The sequence below is a fragment of the Juglans microcarpa x Juglans regia genome, chromosome 2S, assembly GCF_004785595.1.
Source record: "Juglans microcarpa x Juglans regia isolate MS1-56 chromosome 2S, Jm3101_v1.0, whole genome shotgun sequence".
Lineage (NCBI taxonomy): Eukaryota > Viridiplantae > Streptophyta > Magnoliopsida > Fagales > Juglandaceae > Juglans > Juglans microcarpa x Juglans regia.
This window is the reverse complement of record NC_054597.1, coordinates 4656631-4674029: the sequence shown is the minus strand read 5'-3', so window position 1 is coordinate 4674029 and position 17399 is coordinate 4656631. Positions and strand designations below refer to the sequence as shown.

The following is a 17399-nucleotide window of genomic DNA, read 5'->3' as shown; positions in this document are numbered from 1 at the left end:
ATTAGGCCTATACCTAGAAATGATCTTTCTCAAGCGCGATTGAGAAGTTCTGAATCCTCTTATATTCCAAAAAATTATAGGACTAATAATAATTTGAGTTAAGAAGGGCGAATCACCACCCTAGTGGAGCTCATTTTAAAAAACATGCCATCTGTCTTTTTTGGAATTTTTGAATTTGTACTGTAGTCCTTTTGCATATCGTCCCTAGTCTTATCCCTACTTCATTTCCGGAATGAGTATCTTCAGGAGCCGCAACACCAACACCCTTCAAAGCAATGCTCTCAACACCATCGGCATGTGCATTACCAATATCAGTGTAATCTTTAGACCCGAACTGCACATTTCCCACTATAGCAAATAATGGCTTTTGGGACAGAAATTTTTCTATGGTTCCTGTTTGTCGGAAGTTGCCAAGATTAATAGCTTGGACACAACCGGATAAAGGTTGGATTAAACTTAATATTGATGGTGGATCGTGTGGAAATCCAGGGAGGTTTGATGGTGGGGGAATACTTCGGGATTCAAGGGGGAAGGTGATAGCGGGTTTTGCACATTTTTATGGGCATGCAACGAACACTATTGCCGAGTGTCGTGCTCTTTTGGATGATTTTCGTTTGTGTCAATCTCTTGGGTTGAGAGATGTATTAGTGGAATCTGATTCCTGATGGTATGACTAACTTTCGGGATATGCAAATATTGGTTTTTTTGGAATTTTTGGGAAGAGATTAAAACAGTAGTAGAAATGCTCAAAATTTGTTTTTAACATAATTTTAGAGAAGCTAACATGACTGCAGATTTTTTGGTGAAAGAATGAGTGATAGGAAGAACTTTTGATTTTAGAGGTAAAGATTTGGTGCAAGGAAAGGTATGGGGAATTGTTCGTTTAGATTGTTTGGATATTCCTTATATTTGTGATTAAGATGACCCGTTGTAATTATGGTTTTTCCTCCACCTAGTGAGGTTATAATAATAAAGAGGCTTGACCTCATTTTTCAAATATATATATATACACACATATATAGAAGGAAAGAAGACTTATAAGTTTATAACATCTAATTAATGCTGATCTGCGCGCCAAATTGAAAGTGACAGATATTTTATTGACTGAAAAGCCATATTTTGCATCAGATTAATGCGCGCCCGCGGGCGTCCCCCAGGGGGGGAACGGATATATTTTTGTCCAATTGGCAGATGGAACCAGCAGTCTTTTACTATAGAGTCCAACTATTTCCATGAATTTCTAGAAAATTTATCATCTGGCTCCCTGGCCAAGGATTGTTATTAGGGCAGCGGGTTTTAAAGGCGTATCAAAGAGAGCCTGACGGATGAGCAGCGCAAGTGACCATTAATTTTAGAACCAACAATAATTTTTCCCTTACATGTGAGGTCATATATCTTTATCATGTTGTTTGCATATGATGATCTTCTGTTCACGCCTGATCATCTTGTTTCTATCTTTAAGATCACATTCAGGTGTCAAGTTTGGTAGAATATTCAATATTTCAGAGTCAAACTACATGGATGACATGTGCATAGAAGTTGTCCATAAGAAGATCAACGTCCAAGAGTACATATATATTAATTATTAGAAGACAGTTGAAAACGGCGAAGCCTCAATTTAAACGAAGGGATAACAATATTCCTATATATATATATATATGTATATGTATGTATGTATGAAAAATTCTACTTATCCTATGATTTGTCATTTTTATCCTTCTATTTAAATACACATATACCAGACTAGTTTATCCGAGTAGTAATATTGCCCTGTCCCTGCTCCTGCTACCATATTTCAGAAAGGTCGTCAGAGAGATTAATCTTATGCTGATTAAAGGCTTCTCATGTCTGATATCCAGGGACCATTTTTACCGGCAACAATGGCACCTCCTTTATAGTCAGTCTCTCAGACTGTGCAAAGCTCACTGTCGCGCCTTCTCGGGGTGCCCACCACTGCTTGTTTGGAGTCTTTAAGATGACAGAGATGAAACCCTAAGGTTTTCTCTCATATTTGTGCTTCCTCCTAATAATTAATGATAATTTAAAGCAGTGAATGGCCTTCTCTCTCTCTCCCTCTCGCTGTGTGTCTGTGTGTGTGAATCAAGTAGGAGGGATCAATATTGAAGATGCCGAAGAACCAGCTCTGATGATCTGATAGTTGCATGAAGCTTCTTTCTCAGGCACTTGCAGAAACAAGTGATAAAGGTCTTTGGCAGTTTTCATCATTTTCTCCTTCTTCCTCTTCTTCTTTCTTTTTTGATTTCCTTAAAAAGTAGGAAATAAAAAATATTTCAATGAATTACTTCTTCTTTTTTTAAAAGTTCTGTTATCTTGTAGTACTCCTTTTCCGGTAAATTTATCTGCAGTACCTTTTGTTTTGCTTCGTCAGAAAACTAGCTATATATAGGTATATCACACTATTTTGTAAAATAATTACCAATTTCATTTGGCTTTAGAAAAATTAAGGTTTTGGTTTCATACGAAAGAGACGTAAGATGTTGTATATAGATCATATCTATCGGATATTTAGCTAGCTAGGTTGGTGCAATTGGCCATACATATATGTTCACAAGAAAGCTAACTTTCTTGCTTGTCGAAGTAACAATATAAAATAAAATGTTTTAGGGTTTTCCATTTGCTTTATGTTCTTCTCTTTAAAGTGTTCGTGTCTGTGTATAAGTGGAGCAATCCAGAGCATTTTGTCCATTTTTAAAGCCCTTGAGATGTATGTATATATATGGAGGCATAAATTGATCTTTCTTTGTGTAAAATGCTAGCTAGGGAAGTAGATATCCCTTTATATATACATCTTGCCGTTAATAATATATATTACGGGCCAAATTTAAGAGGTAAAGCAATTGGAGTTGGGGGCTATTCATTTCACATTTTGGTTTGAAATAATTCTCCGTACGTATTTTCCGAATTAATATGAATTATTAGGAGATCAATGTTTCTACTAGCCTATCTCCTTTAATTTTGTTGCCCCCAACAAGCTTGTACTTAATATAATATATACTTGTTCGCTTTGCATGCAGGATCCATTTGGAAACATCAACTAGAATTTAGAAAGCAATTCAGGTATGGTATTTGAACTGATGATGGGATATGATCTGCTCTCGTTTCTTATCAAAGGCCTATCTATTTGGAGAAATGCCAGGGTTTTGAAGTTGGAATCCACGTACCTCCCAAAACCGCGAAAGCTTAATCATTTGCATTGGTGAAAGCATATATGCGTATGTTTTTCCAAAGATGAGAAAGAAACTGCGTACGTCTATATAATGTATCTATCTCGATCTTACATGGTTTAGTGACCAATTTCTAAGAGAAATCAAGAGTACTGTACGTAGTGACTAATTATCCTTTGCGGGGTTAAAGCTATTAGCTAGCTAGGTTCTGACTTCAACTTGCAGCTCTCTGCATATCTCTTTCCAGAAAAGCTGTGTGGTCCTCTTTCTATTCAGCGGGTACTCATTGAAAAGAAAATATATTGGTCCCTCGCACCTATAAGATAGCTTCTACTTGTCTGAGGTAGCTTTCATACACATCAAGATGACAATGCTCTTACAGTATAGACCACAACTTTTCTAAGCCATGAATTGACTTGTCATGGTGGATTTCTTTTTGTCTCTAAAACCTTCTCCCACGCGAAACCTAAACTGCATACATACATATACATATATATGTGTGTGTGTATATATATATATGTGTGTGTATATATATATATGTATTATCCTCTCTATAAGACCACATGCGGCATGTAGTACTTTTATAACAATTGCGCGCGGCCAACTCCTCCTTTCCTCAACTATTTTCATATGCAAACGTACGTATAGTTTTTCAAAAAGTGTTATGTGCAAGTACTTCCATGCATTTTGAAAAATAATGGGATGCCTTTTCTTTATAATGACGTCTAAACAAGCTGTGATGATGATCACTGCTTCTATATATTATTATGCCGGGGCATGTCAATTGATCAATGTTACATGAGTTATTTCTATTAATGATACAATAAGAGGAAAATTAGGCCATGATATACATGACAGATATTGGAATATTGCAAACTTCAGCTACAAGACTTTGCGCGCTCACATGGACTCCTCCTCCTCCTTGGTACAGCAGGCCGCGTGCATTCATTGCCCCATGTGACAGCAATTCAGACACAAAACCTTTTGTAGTTGTCGATAAAGCACGACACACCACTTTACAAAATGTGTGTAGCCTGGTCCCCGGTAAAAAAATATTAACCCATGACTCATGTACAAGCGATACTAACATGCTAAAAGATGTCAATTTGCCTAAAATTTAACATGTCCTATATTAGTGATATGTTGCAGAGGAGACTTAGCCCTAACCCTAATTGGTTGAGACAATCATGCATGACGATGATGCAAGAAAGTGATAAGACATTAGATATATATCAACTAGCACATTTATTTCAACGATGGCAAGATGTGCCACGTGGTTTCATATGCGCCTTTGCTTTCTCTTTCCGTGGAGTTGCATGGTCGGTTGAATTCCAGCATCTTCTTTTTCTCATCTGGCTCAATTTCTTCAACAGTTTATTCTCTGCAATTAAAGCAAATTCTAACCTGGCTTGAAAGGTATACCCAGTTTGGTTGAGTTCGCTATCAACTTGAGAAGGCACAAGTTCATAGGTGCATGCAGTACTACATATTAATCCAATACCTTTATATATGCAGTCAATTACCTGCAGAATCGATCTGCTACAAGAAGCAGAAATTCGGTGTTCATGTGAGTTCACTTGATACTAAACCTAGTTTATTTTGAATCTTTCCAATTAACAAGAGTATATCTGATATCTTTCTTCTATATATGTAGATCTAACCATGAGCTAGCTAATTCATCGATGAGATAGTTGCTTTAATTTCTTGATAATGATTTTATTAATATATACTTTCCTATTTTGCAGCTGTTGATCCGAGTAGGATCAGGTCTGCCTTTTAGACTAGTTTAGAAGAATCGTATTTCATGCCAGAAATCATTTCCTTTTATGATCTGGATCCTCTTGATTCATCTATTAATTCTTCTTTTAAGGATCCTTTCACAGAAGGTCACAAAAAAGAACACGAAATTCAAAGTGGAATCGCTCATATAGAGGAATAGAAAAGAAGTCTGTAACCTAGATCTACTGATTAACCATGCGGCCAGTATCTATATATGCTGAATAATCAATGATGGGAGACATAAGATGATAACAAGTCCAAAAGAAGCGGATTTTCCACAGAAGCAGGAAGGCAGTTCAAGTGATCATGACAAAATCACCAAGGCTTCATCAAGTTCAACAGTACCATGGTTAAGATTGAAGGATCCAAGGATTGTGCGGGTGTCTCGTGCTTTTGGAGGAAAAGATAGGCATAGCAAAGTTTGCACCATAAGAGGATTGAGAGACAGGCGGGTGCGGCTTTCAGTACCTACAGCTATTCAATTGTATGATCTTCAAGAGAGGCTTGGGCTTAATCAGCCTAGCAAAGTTATTGATTGGTTGCTCAATGCCGCTAAAGATGAAATTGATGAACTCCCGCCACTGCGAATACCACCAGGGAACATTGGCCTATATCATCCACAAATGTTAACGTTTCATAATGAAGTTGGTGCTTCTCATTCTGACGAAGGGTTTAAAATGAATAGTGGAATTCAGTGGGAAGCTGGTTCTAGCCGATTACCAAAACCAAACTTTTGGAGCTTGGATGCTCTTTCGGGGGCTCAATCAGAAGAATCTGCAAGAGAAACAATCGATCCAAAAGAAAATTGGACAAAAGGGAATGAAGAAGATAAACTAGGAGGCAATGAAGGTCATGCTGCACAATTTCCATCAAATAACTTCTTGCCGAGAGTTAATTCATCTTCCTTACCAGCTGGTTTCCTGAATAGTTCCATGCCCTACAATTATCACAATTGGGATCCCTCAAGTTTTCCTCCATCTAATTCAGGAAGCCATGGATACACGTACCGAACGGAAGACACACATAATATCAGTAGTGTCATGCCATTGCCTTCCTTGTCGTCTTTACCAACTGGGTCTCAAATTTTGGTATGTCCTCCGGGAACAACACAACCTTTTTTCCCTTCGCATTCTATGGCTTCTGGGGAGATTGGTCCGAGACAAGTTAACCATTTTCAAATGTCGAGCTCAAATTCGCATAACCTTTTGCAAAATTCTTTCACTCCACCTGTTTTCCCTATAAGCCAATCCACAAGACCCTTCTATTTCAGTATGAGTACTCCTAAGCCTCTTCACTCTCCAAACAACAGTGGAAGTCAGGCAAATGAAGACTAAGATCAGTTTCCTTCTAAATGATGCATAATGAAAGATTGCTCTTCGTTTCAAGAAACATGCTAGGCATGGCTCAGATATCTTCTTTAATAACACAAAGGAAGCAAGGTGCATTAGAAGAGATTCTGCTGTCTGGTGCGGACATCGATCTTTCTTAGTTTTGATTGCATGTTTAAATTCCTTGTTAGCTTGCTTCATAGTTTCGATTATTAATTTTCACATATGCAATTACTTTCAATTTAAGTGTTAGAAAAAACTTGGAATTAAGTTTTTGCTGCTGTACGAGAAAGTTTTTATTGGTGGACACACCACCATATATAGATTGGTAATGGTTCATACTTTTAGTTCCATGACCACAGAGAAGGTCTTTTTTGTTTTTGAACCACAAGGAGAAGGTGAAGTGCTGCACAGAGGAAGAAAAATCACAGCCAAAATTAAAAAATTTGAAGTTGAATTTGATAATATAGACTCTTGCGTGATAGACTCAATATTGTGCTAAATCAACAGTACTAAGATGAAACAAACAAGATTCTTTCCATCTCAATTCAATTAGATAGTAATACGTACGAGGCTTATCATTATACTTTGAGTACTTCTAATTTTCATGTCTGCAATGTCATGTAGAATACCCCGGTACTGTAATGCATTTCCTCTCTCTCTCTCTCTCTCTCTCTCTCCCCGAAGCAGTAATTAAATTATCTAAAACCCTAGCAAGTTAGGGCGGCGGAGGAGACAGTATATATGTGGATTGTGGCCGGAGCGTTGCATTGTCTTCAAAGGGTTTGCTGCATTAATACCCATTAATACTCAGAAACCCGCGGAAGATGATGATTAATTAACCCCCCGATCGAAAAGTTTGAAAACTTCTGAGAAGGAAAAGGAAGAAGAGAGACATGCATGCTTTAGTACTGAAGACAAATGTGAGAGATTGACGAGCTGGAGTCTTAACATTGCACAAGATCCAAGAAGATAACATCGAGTGAATGGCATGCGGTAAAGGAGGACCTGCCTTTGTCCTCAGCAAGAAATGAGATAAAGTAGTATAAGTACATCGACAAGAAAATGAGAAAAAGAGAAAAAAATAGGGTTTTAGGGATCGGTGATGAGTAGTGTACTGTGGTTTGATGTTTGAGTAAGAGAAATACCCACGCGCTTTAATTTGTTTAGGATCTCACTCATTTTTGCCGTTTGCCGTGTTTCTTCGCCATAATCAACGCAGCATTAAATTGAAATAGAGATACCGGGCGTTGAGGTATTCTGAATAAACGCGGCATTACACTAATGTGTTTGAAACAGTTAAAAGAACCAAAAAAAAAAGATAAAAAAGAGCAATATATATACATAGACCATTAATGTTCTGGATCGAGCGTTGTTCTTTGGTTTTGCCGATCGATGAGGAAGTTAATTGGTTTGTTATGGTCTAATAAGTGGATAGAAAGGTTGAGGTCATCAAAGGTCATCACGACGGGGGACTGCTGCAAGCAATCATTTTGAGATATTTGTTGATGAAGATACTCACGAGGCTTACGCACCGGCAGAGGAAGGGAGGCGAAGAGGTTGTTTTCGGAAAGATCTGTGGCCGGTGAATCGAGAGATACAATGCGTATATATACTGTTTACATGCGCCGATATGCGGTGGCGTGAGAGCAACATGCACGGCTTTTGCCGGCAAGTGTAGCTCACACGTTGCTCCATTTGGAATGTCACTCCTAGAAGTTGTAGATCGACCGCCTTTAAATCTAGTACTAGTGGAGAACGAGCATCACTTGAATTGTCGATCGAAAAACTATAGATGTAACAGTTTTTACCTAAAAATAAAAGTTGGAAAAGAAATAAATGAAAAAACAAGCAATATTTATAGAATGGTAATAGAGAAAGAGTTGAGGAGAGGGAGAAGCTGAGGAGCTCCTTAATTCCGCTCCTTCTGATCATGAGAGGTTAGATATATATATATATACTTTTTTTTTCAGAGGTTAGATATATAAAGCTTGGGATCACCTGGAAAACCAACCTTCAATAGTACTAGATGGTGTTCCCTTTGTCACCCATTAATTTCTCCTAGCTAGGATTAATTAATTAATTTAATTTGTTTATTTAGCCATCGACTCTAAATAATTATTTTTCACCTTACATATTTAAACTACAAAAATTGCAATATATACCCCAAACAAGCTAGTTGTGACAGTTTTTATCCTTAAACTACTAAAAAAAATAAAATGATACTATTTGTAAAGATTTGATACGTGACTTGTTTTTATAATTATTAATCACAAGATCATGAACAATAATTAGGGTTTTGTTTAATGAAAAAAGTACATACCACTACAACAGAATGTGTGTTTTGTGATAGAGGAAACTGTCACAAAAAAAGGGCAAACCGTCACTAAACATATTTGGTGACGGTTTGAAACTGTCACCATGACCGTCACCTAAAGTGCGTCACAGAAAACATTTGGTGACGGTTTACTGTTCAACCGTCACAAAAAATATTTTTAGTGACGGTTGGAAGTGTTCCGTTCGGTACAACGTTCGAACGTCCCTTTTTTTGTGACGGTTATGAACTGTCACAGAAAATCACGTTCGGACGTAAAATCAAACGTTCGGACGTTATACCCGACCGATTGGCGTTCGAATGAGAGAAGTTGACATTCGTTGGATATCGTTCGAACGTATCATATTTACGTTCGAATGTTAATGCGTTCGAACGTTAATTACAATAAACGTTCGAATATTTGTTCGAATGTAAACGTAAATGTTCAAACGTAGCGCGTTTAATGTTCGGACGTTATTTCGAATGTAAACGAAGGAGCGTCCGAATGCAAGTTCTTTGTTTGAACGTTAGTCGCTTTACCGTTCGAACGGTTTGTTCGTTTTAGCGTGAGTACGTTCGAACGTATAGTTTAACGTTCGAACGATTCAATTGTATTTATGTTCGAACGTTTGTTACAGTGTGAACCAACGTTCGAACAATTTTTATTTACATTCGAACATACAGATCAGAAATACTAATTTCATAAAATTTAAAAACATAATATCAATTGTATCATATTACATACCCAATTAACAAGTAACAATGTCTTATAAAAGCACAAAATTATATATTAAAACTAGTCAAAAATATTGATAAAATTTATTTCTTCTTTTTCCCTCGCCCACGGGGATTCTGTTGCAACGACATAACACGCTCCATTTGCACCATCATCTCCTGTTGCACTTGCTCTTGCACTTCACTGCATATTCTTTCCTCTTGATCTCTCTGTTGTCCTACAAATGCGTCTCTAAATGAGACTGTCGTTCTAAGAGAGACTCTAACTCTTGCTGTCTCGACCTCATATACTCATTCTCATGCCGTGCAGCTTCTAAATCTACCGTAAGATTATTAATTTGTGAAGCCGATGAGGTTGAGGAGGATGAACATTTATGCTTGATAGATCGTCCCAAACCTCTTGCCATACTAGACTGTGGCCCGAGCACTTGCATGAATATGTCTATGTCACTAGGAGAGGATTCCTCAGAAGCCAACTACATCTCCAACATTTTGCTCTGCAATTTAAAAGGTAATGATCGTAAATAATTAGTAACGTATTAAAAGAAATAGAAATAAAAAATAAACTATTAAAATGTTATATAAATAATTTATTTAACAAAATTAACACTGCTTACATAATTATCTGCAGCGACAGGATCCATCCACTCACTATGCTCATTAGTGTGAGCAGCAGCATAGACATGAATGAGGAAAAAGTTTTCAGGATCATCACGTTTCTAACAAAGCGACAATATTAGCAATTTTAAAAAGAAAATGTTAGTACTTATCAGAAAGAATATCAGGAAAATAAATGAATTCTATAATTTTTTAATTACCATTTTTTCAGCAAGACGGTGGACAGTCAGAATGGATCTATTCTGTGCATTTGTAGAACTCAAGTGCTATAAAATATATTAAAAATGTTAATTGTAATATGTGTACATATAATATATAAAACGAATATGAATGTAAATAATTAAAAGATATAAATGTAAAATACCTGATAATCTGGAGATGCGAAAAGATCACAACACTTTCTCCAATCATCTAACTTCATCTGCTGAAAAGGAGACTGCGCAGCCTCTTCCAACGTCTCAAACTTCTTGAAGTGGTCATGACATCATCATTTGTGACGTCGGAATAGTGTATCCATCAACTCATTCACGGTTCTCAAATCCTCGCTACGGCCAAAGTCGAGGTCGAATTCATCCTAACAAGAGAATTAGGTAAAAAATATAATATATTAATCTAGGTGAAAAAAATGTACTGAAAAGTAAACTCACTAGCACACGACTTCGAATGTGCTCCTTAATCTCATTCGGAACATCTCGCCATGAGCGCACATAAAATGGAGCATAAGCTCGAACTACTGTGCTAATATAGGAGGAAAGTGCTGCTGCACTATCATCCACTCCTCCAGTGGAATTATCAGGAATTGTGATCTTCAGTTTACTGTGCCTTCTATTTTTTTCAAGAGAAATTCCACGTGTATAGCCACAACCGCGACGTGCAGATGCATCAACTACATGATAATAGATATACTATAATTATAATTATATAGTTATTGAGAAAAAAATATTAACTATATATATAATTATCAACGACAATATTTCCTTACTGGTAGGTGTCGACTGGCTGTTGTTCTCTTATGTGTTAGCTTGATCTTCAGGAACGGATTCCTCGAGTGGGGAGTCCTCAATGGATTCAGGACTTGGACTTGGCGGAGGCACATTTCTTCGTTGTCGTTTTGGTGGCATTCTTTAAAATAATTAATTATATCAAAAAAATTAATTAGAAGAAATTATGAAAATTCAAGATATTTTATAGCACCTATATGAATAAAATATTTAGTACTTTTATTCTTCAGATGAATTTTTCATGCTTGTTTCAGAATCTCCATCAATAACATCTTCATCATCATCATGCACCTCTTCTTCATCATCTTTATCCACCTCCTGCCCGGATTCTGATTCGTCTTCTGACTCGTCTTCTTCTTCTTCCTCCTCACTGACTTGAATTGAATGATCATTTAATACAGACTGGTCGAGATGTACGGGTGGGACATCATCTCTATACAATGGGAGCAACTCGAGTGCACCGAGGTCAACAAACAGGTTAATACCCTTTCCATCTTCCTGGTATGCCTCAACAATCGGAGTGTCATCTTCATCTTCACTATTCTTGTAATTTGCACTCGTTCCTGCTTCATATATATTTCAAGGAACAAATTTTTGTACGACTCGCCAAGTTATCTCCCCACTATCTTCATCAACACTTTTCATTGGATCAATCAAGTAATAGACTTGGGTAGCTTGACAAGCTAATACGAATGGATCATCTTCGTACCATTTAGATGCAGTATTGATACTCGTAAAGTGATTATCCCTATGTATCGAAACCCGACCACCGCCTAGATCCCACCAATCACATTTAAAGACATATGTTACAGACCCACCCAGATATTTCAATCCGATAATATCACGTATGACACCATAATAGTCAATATCATCTGTTCCATGACTCCCCTCGACCAACACACCACAGTTTTGAGTCTTTCTATTACGTTCACGGTCCAAAGTATGGAATCTATAACCTCGAACCGTGCATGCAGTATATCGAAGTGCTCTATTTAAGGAACCACGGGCCAATGCATACAATTCAGAAGAAATTGATCCGGGATCACGAGCATATTGTTCCAAAATCTATAAATTGAAATAGTATATATTTATTATTTCATTATCCTGGGTTAAAAATTTCACAATATAACATATATATAATTTTAGTTCATACACGTTCTTCAAACCATCCGGGAAATTCTTCCTCGTGTCTTGCCTCTATATTTTCTACGCCTTCCGTCCTAAGTTTGTACATGTGGTCACTGTTATAACATGTTGCAAAAGAAGTATATTTTGAGCACAACAATTCTAATTAATTTAAAGAAAACTATAATTATTCAAAGAAATGAAATGACATACCTAAGATAATCATCAATCTCTCGGCAGTTATTTAGCACATACCAACTCTCCATCAATTAAATCGTAACCTGTTTGTGCATCCAAGGGTCGTACATTCTGGAAAAACACTGATAGCTCACGAGGAGGCGGAGTAGCAAGATCAGCATTTCGCTCTTGACTATTAAATCGTGTCTCAACACCACGAAGATATAGAGAGCAAAATATTAACCATTCATCGTGTATATAGGCCTCTGCTATTGAATCCTCAGCTTTGGCTTTATTCCCAACAGTGCGCTTCAATCGACCCAAATATCTTTCAACTGGATACATCCAACAGAACTGCACCGGTCCACCCAGAAGTACCTTTCGCGGTAAATGTATTGCTAAATGGACCATGACATCAAAAAATGATAGTGGAAAGATCTGCTCGAATTTACATAATATAGTAGCAATGTCTTCTTCCAATTTCGACAACACATCTCAATTTACTACCCGAGCGCACAAATCCTTGAAAAACATACATAGTTCAGATATGGTGACACGTACATTAGATGTCAGCTTCCCACGAATTCCCACAGGTAATAACTTCTGCAAAAATACGTGACAATCATGACTTTTCAATCTATTGATTTTCCAATCATCAGGACTCACGCATCTACCAATATTTGAAGCATAACCATCTGGCAACTTCACACCTTGCAACCATTTGCAGAAATCCATCCTCTCCTCCCTCGTCATCGTAAAACATGCATGCGGCATGACCACCCTATTGCCTTCCACCCGCAAATGCAGATTATGTTTAATTCTCATTCTCTCAAGATCTTTCCTCGTCTTGATCGTGTCTTTTGTCTTTTTGTTAATACTCATAAATGTACCCAGTATATTATCACAAATATTATTCTCTATGTGCATTACATCTAAACTATGTCGCAACTTGCATGACGACCAATACGGCAAGTCAAAAAAAAATACTACGCTTTGTCTAATTCAATTCTGGTACGGCTCGTTTTCTCTTGTTCTTTCCCCGACCTTTGCCAAAATTGTTCGCTCTAACTTGTTGCAGCTGTTCCACTATCTCTTATCCAGACAACTCTTTTGGTGCAATCCTATCCTCTACTCTCCCATCAAACTTGGCACATTCTCTTCTCTATGCATGATTTGTTGGTAAATAACGTCGATGACCCATGAAACACAACTTCTGAGAAAATTTTAGCCACTCACTAGTAGTTTCTTTATTACACGTCGGACACGCTAACTTCCCTTTCGTACTCCAGCTGGAAAGATTCCCATACGCCTGAAAATCATTTATGGTCCACATTACCGCAGCATGCATCTGAAAAGATGTCGACTTAGATGCATCATAAGTTCTAACCCCTGTTTCCCATAACTCTTTCAGCTCTTCAATCAACGGCTGCATGAATACGTCAATATCATTCCCAGGTGATCTAGGGCCAGGGATGAGTAAAGTTAACAAAAAGTTTGGCGCCTTCATGCACCTCTATGGTGGAAGATTGTACGGAATCAATACCACGGGCCAAGTGCTATAACTTGTACTCATATTCCCAAAAGAGTTGAATCCATCGGTTGTGAGTCCCAGGAGCACGTTCTGAGCTTCTAACCCGAACTCTGGATACTGATTATCGAAAGACTGCCACACAAGTGAATCAGCTGGATGCCTCATATACCCGTCATTCTTAACTCTTTTATCTTCGTGCCACCTCATATCATGAGCTGTTTTCTTATACATATATAGTTTTTGCAACCTAGGTTTCAAGGAAAAATACCGCAACACCTTAACCCACGTTTTTCTTACCTTTCCATCTCGACTCTCCACATACAGGACATGCTTGTTTCTCCTTGTTCTCCTTCCAGAACAATACACAATCATTCTTGCATGCATGTATGGACTTGTACTCAAATCCTAATCCATTTCTCAATTGTTTCGCTTCATAAAAGTTCTTGGGCAATGCAGACCCTTCGGGAAGAACTTCGTTAAATAAGTCCAATACCATATTTATTACTTTCGTCGACATCCCACACAATGATTTAATGTGAAGCAACCGCACAATAAACGACATTTTGGAATGTTTTGTACAACCTGGGTAAAGCTCGCGCTTTGCATCTTCCCACAGTGAAGGAAAATTTTCACAATCAGTCCCTAATCCACCACTTGAGGCATTGTCGTTAACCTCATCCATAAACATCCCAGCTCCAATGTCACCCAACATCTCCTCCATCTCATCATGCTCATAATCATCATCCATGTGCCGCAAATAATTGTGATGATCGACCAATACATCTGCTGACCCTTCATACGGCTCACCATGCAGTACCCATCGCGTATACCCCATATCCATACCATTCACAAATATATGACGCTCTACTTCATCCAATCCTATCGCACACAAATTTTTACACCATCGACATGGACACTTAATGTAACCACGACTATCAGCAGAGGCCCGTGCAAAATCAATGAAAGTTCTTACTCCACATGCATAGGGTACGTAATCCTTTCCAAGTCTATTGTCCAGACGCATCTAATTTTTGTCCATTTTTAAAAACATCTATATATTAATAACACGTACATTGAAAATTCACATGCATCTCATGCTCCAATTCTCATTACTTTTTTGATAAGGTAGTTGGTCATATCCTATTCAAGATTATATTCTCCATATTGCACAAATCTCGTCACTATACTAATTTCCACGTTAGTAGAAATTTCGACAGCACCTCCCCATAATTCTCCAAATATACATGTTCAAATATCGGGATTGTGACCCTACGAACAGAATACCTGAAGAACAATAGAAGAAGACACCGAAACTTCATATTAAACGTGAAAAGTAGCGAGTAACAAAAATGTGCAATACAGACAATATAATCTCAAACTGTCCACACTGGATAATTCAGGAATCAACGGACACATAAATGTACACTGATTCCCAAACGGGTCTAAGGGTGTTTATGCAATGTCACACGCATCTAGCAAAAAATCATACAACAATATCTCCATGTTGTTTAAATTGACAATGTCACCTTCAAGTAATGTTATATTGTTAAACTAAAGAGGGATGGAAGATTATGTGACCCTACGTTTCGTGTCTTGTACACAACGAGGGAGAATGATCTTGAAGAAATGTTTAAATTTTAGTCTAATTACTTAACCGTCATAAACTGTCCGACCTTGACAACTCTCAAGGCCGAAGAGACTATGACAGTCAAGCAATTAGACTAAAATTTAGAGATTATAATTGTTATATATAATTTTAAAGGTTATTATATAATTTTAATTATTATCATTCTACAATTATAATCTTAATTGTTATACTTAATTGAGTGAGTTATTTACTTATATAGACAATAAGTATATAATTTTTATATAAGAATCTATTTGATCCTTATTTTCTTTCTCTTTAGTTTATAATAAATAAGTATATTTACATATTCAAACTCTACTTATTTAGTAGGTTCAAGACTTTTTTATTGAAGAGTATTTTAAAGGTTATATTATAATTTTAATTATTATCATTCTTAAAATATAATTTTAATTGTTATACTTAAATTGTAAAAGAAGTATAATATAATTTTAAATATTATAATTCTTAAAGAGTTACTTTTATTTGTTATTACTTAATTTCAAATATTATTATAAATATTTAATTATCATACTTAAATTTCAATGGTTATACAATAATTTTAATTATTATAATTCTTAAAGAGTTACTTTTATTTGTTATTACTTAATTTGAAATATTATTATTATCACAATTTTTCAAATCCATATCACAACATATTCACAATAACTCACAAACTATTTACAAACTATACAAATAATAATCACAATATTTCAATTGTAAGCATAAAATAACATGCCACATGTATTAACAAAGCTTAAGGACAATATATTTGTAACAATGTAAACATATTCAAACGTTATTCACAAATAATAATTTAAATATTTAAAGTCCATATCACAATATATTCACAATAACTCACAATATATTCACAAAATAACATGCCACATGTATTAACATATTTCTAAACTTGAGTAAGCAATAAACATGTATTAACAAAGCCTAATGACAATATATTTCTAATAATAAACACAATATTTCAAATTCATATCACAACATATTTATAATAACTCACAAACTATTTACAAACTATACAAACAATAATCACAATATTTCAAGAGTAAGCATAAAATCACAGCAATATATTGATAAAGTTTAGAAATATACATAGCACTCACAATATCTCTTACAAATCAAAATCTTCCAACTTTCCAAAACAAGCAATCCTTCAAAAAATACAACACTAACTTATTAGAAATATTTTATAACAAAAACACATTCTATAAATATCATAAAATTCAAATAAAGACAAGAAATAAAAATTTTTTCTTACCAAAACTCAACTCTCTCTCACTCTAACCCTCTCTCTCTCTCTCTCTCTCTCTCTCTCTCTCTCCTGCAGGACCCTCTCTCTCTGTTGCGCGCACGGGAGAAGAAGAAATGATATGCTTCCTCCCGTGCGCGTACTGATTAAGTTCTAAAATTATTAGTTTAAACGTTTGAACGTTTAAGTTGTACGTCCGAACGTTATATTCTAAAATTATTCCCGCCCAGAATGTTCGGACATTTACAGTACACGTTCGAACGTACCCTTCTTATGATATAACATAAAATCTAGCGGGAAAGTTCCCGCACTTTCCTCATATATGTTCGAATGTATCACAATTTTTCGTTCGAACGTTCGTAGATTTACAGATGAACGTTCGAACATTTAACTTAAACGTCCGAACGTACATTTCATCAAAGTGTTACCATATTTGAGCGGGAAATTTTCCGCACTAATTTAACTAACGTTCGAATATTAATAGATTTAGTATTCGGATGTACATAATTTTCTGGAGATTTTCATCAAATAACGTTCGAACGTATAGTATAAACGTCTAAACGTCTGAATAATCAGACAGATACCTTAATCGAGCGGAAATTTCACGCCTCTTAGTTTAACGTTCGAACGTTAACTTGAAACGTTCGAACGTACGATTCCTACTATACTAACTTATAATATAATATATATATTACATTTTATATATCTATAACTATAT

At 36.2% G+C, this 17399-nt stretch overlaps 1 protein-coding gene and 1 long non-coding RNA gene across 3 annotated transcripts; both read left to right on the top strand.

Annotated features, from left to right (window-relative positions):
• Positions 1–1280: 1280 nt before the first annotated feature.
• On the top strand, positions 1281–3282 carry LOC121252356. Its single transcript, XR_005938196.1, has 3 exons — positions 1281–2205; positions 3036–3078; positions 3158–3282. It is a non-coding gene; the product is annotated as an uncharacterized LOC121252356 (long non-coding RNA).
• Positions 3283–3723: 441 nt separating this feature from the next.
• On the top strand, positions 3724–6637 carry LOC121252256 (transcription factor TCP13-like). 2 transcript variants are annotated; one of them, XM_041151813.1, is made up of 2 exons: positions 3724–4752; positions 5056–6637. In XM_041151813.1, the coding sequence occupies exon 2, from the start codon at positions 5210–5212 to the stop codon at positions 6296–6298; it is 1089 nt and encodes a 362-aa protein (XP_041007747.1). In that variant the 5' UTR covers positions 3724–4752; positions 5056–5209; the 3' UTR covers positions 6299–6637. The 2 variants fall into 2 exon arrangements, with proteins under 2 accessions (XP_041007747.1, XP_041007746.1); XM_041151812.1 differs by having other exon boundaries at positions 4931–6637.
• Positions 6638–17399: the final 10762 nt, after the last annotated feature.

Excerpts from the sequence above, each read along its gene's own strand:
- LOC121252256 (XM_041151813.1), top strand. The coding sequence starts at position 5,210 with ATGATAACAAGTCCAAAAGAAGCGGATTTTCCACAGAAGCAGGAAGGC.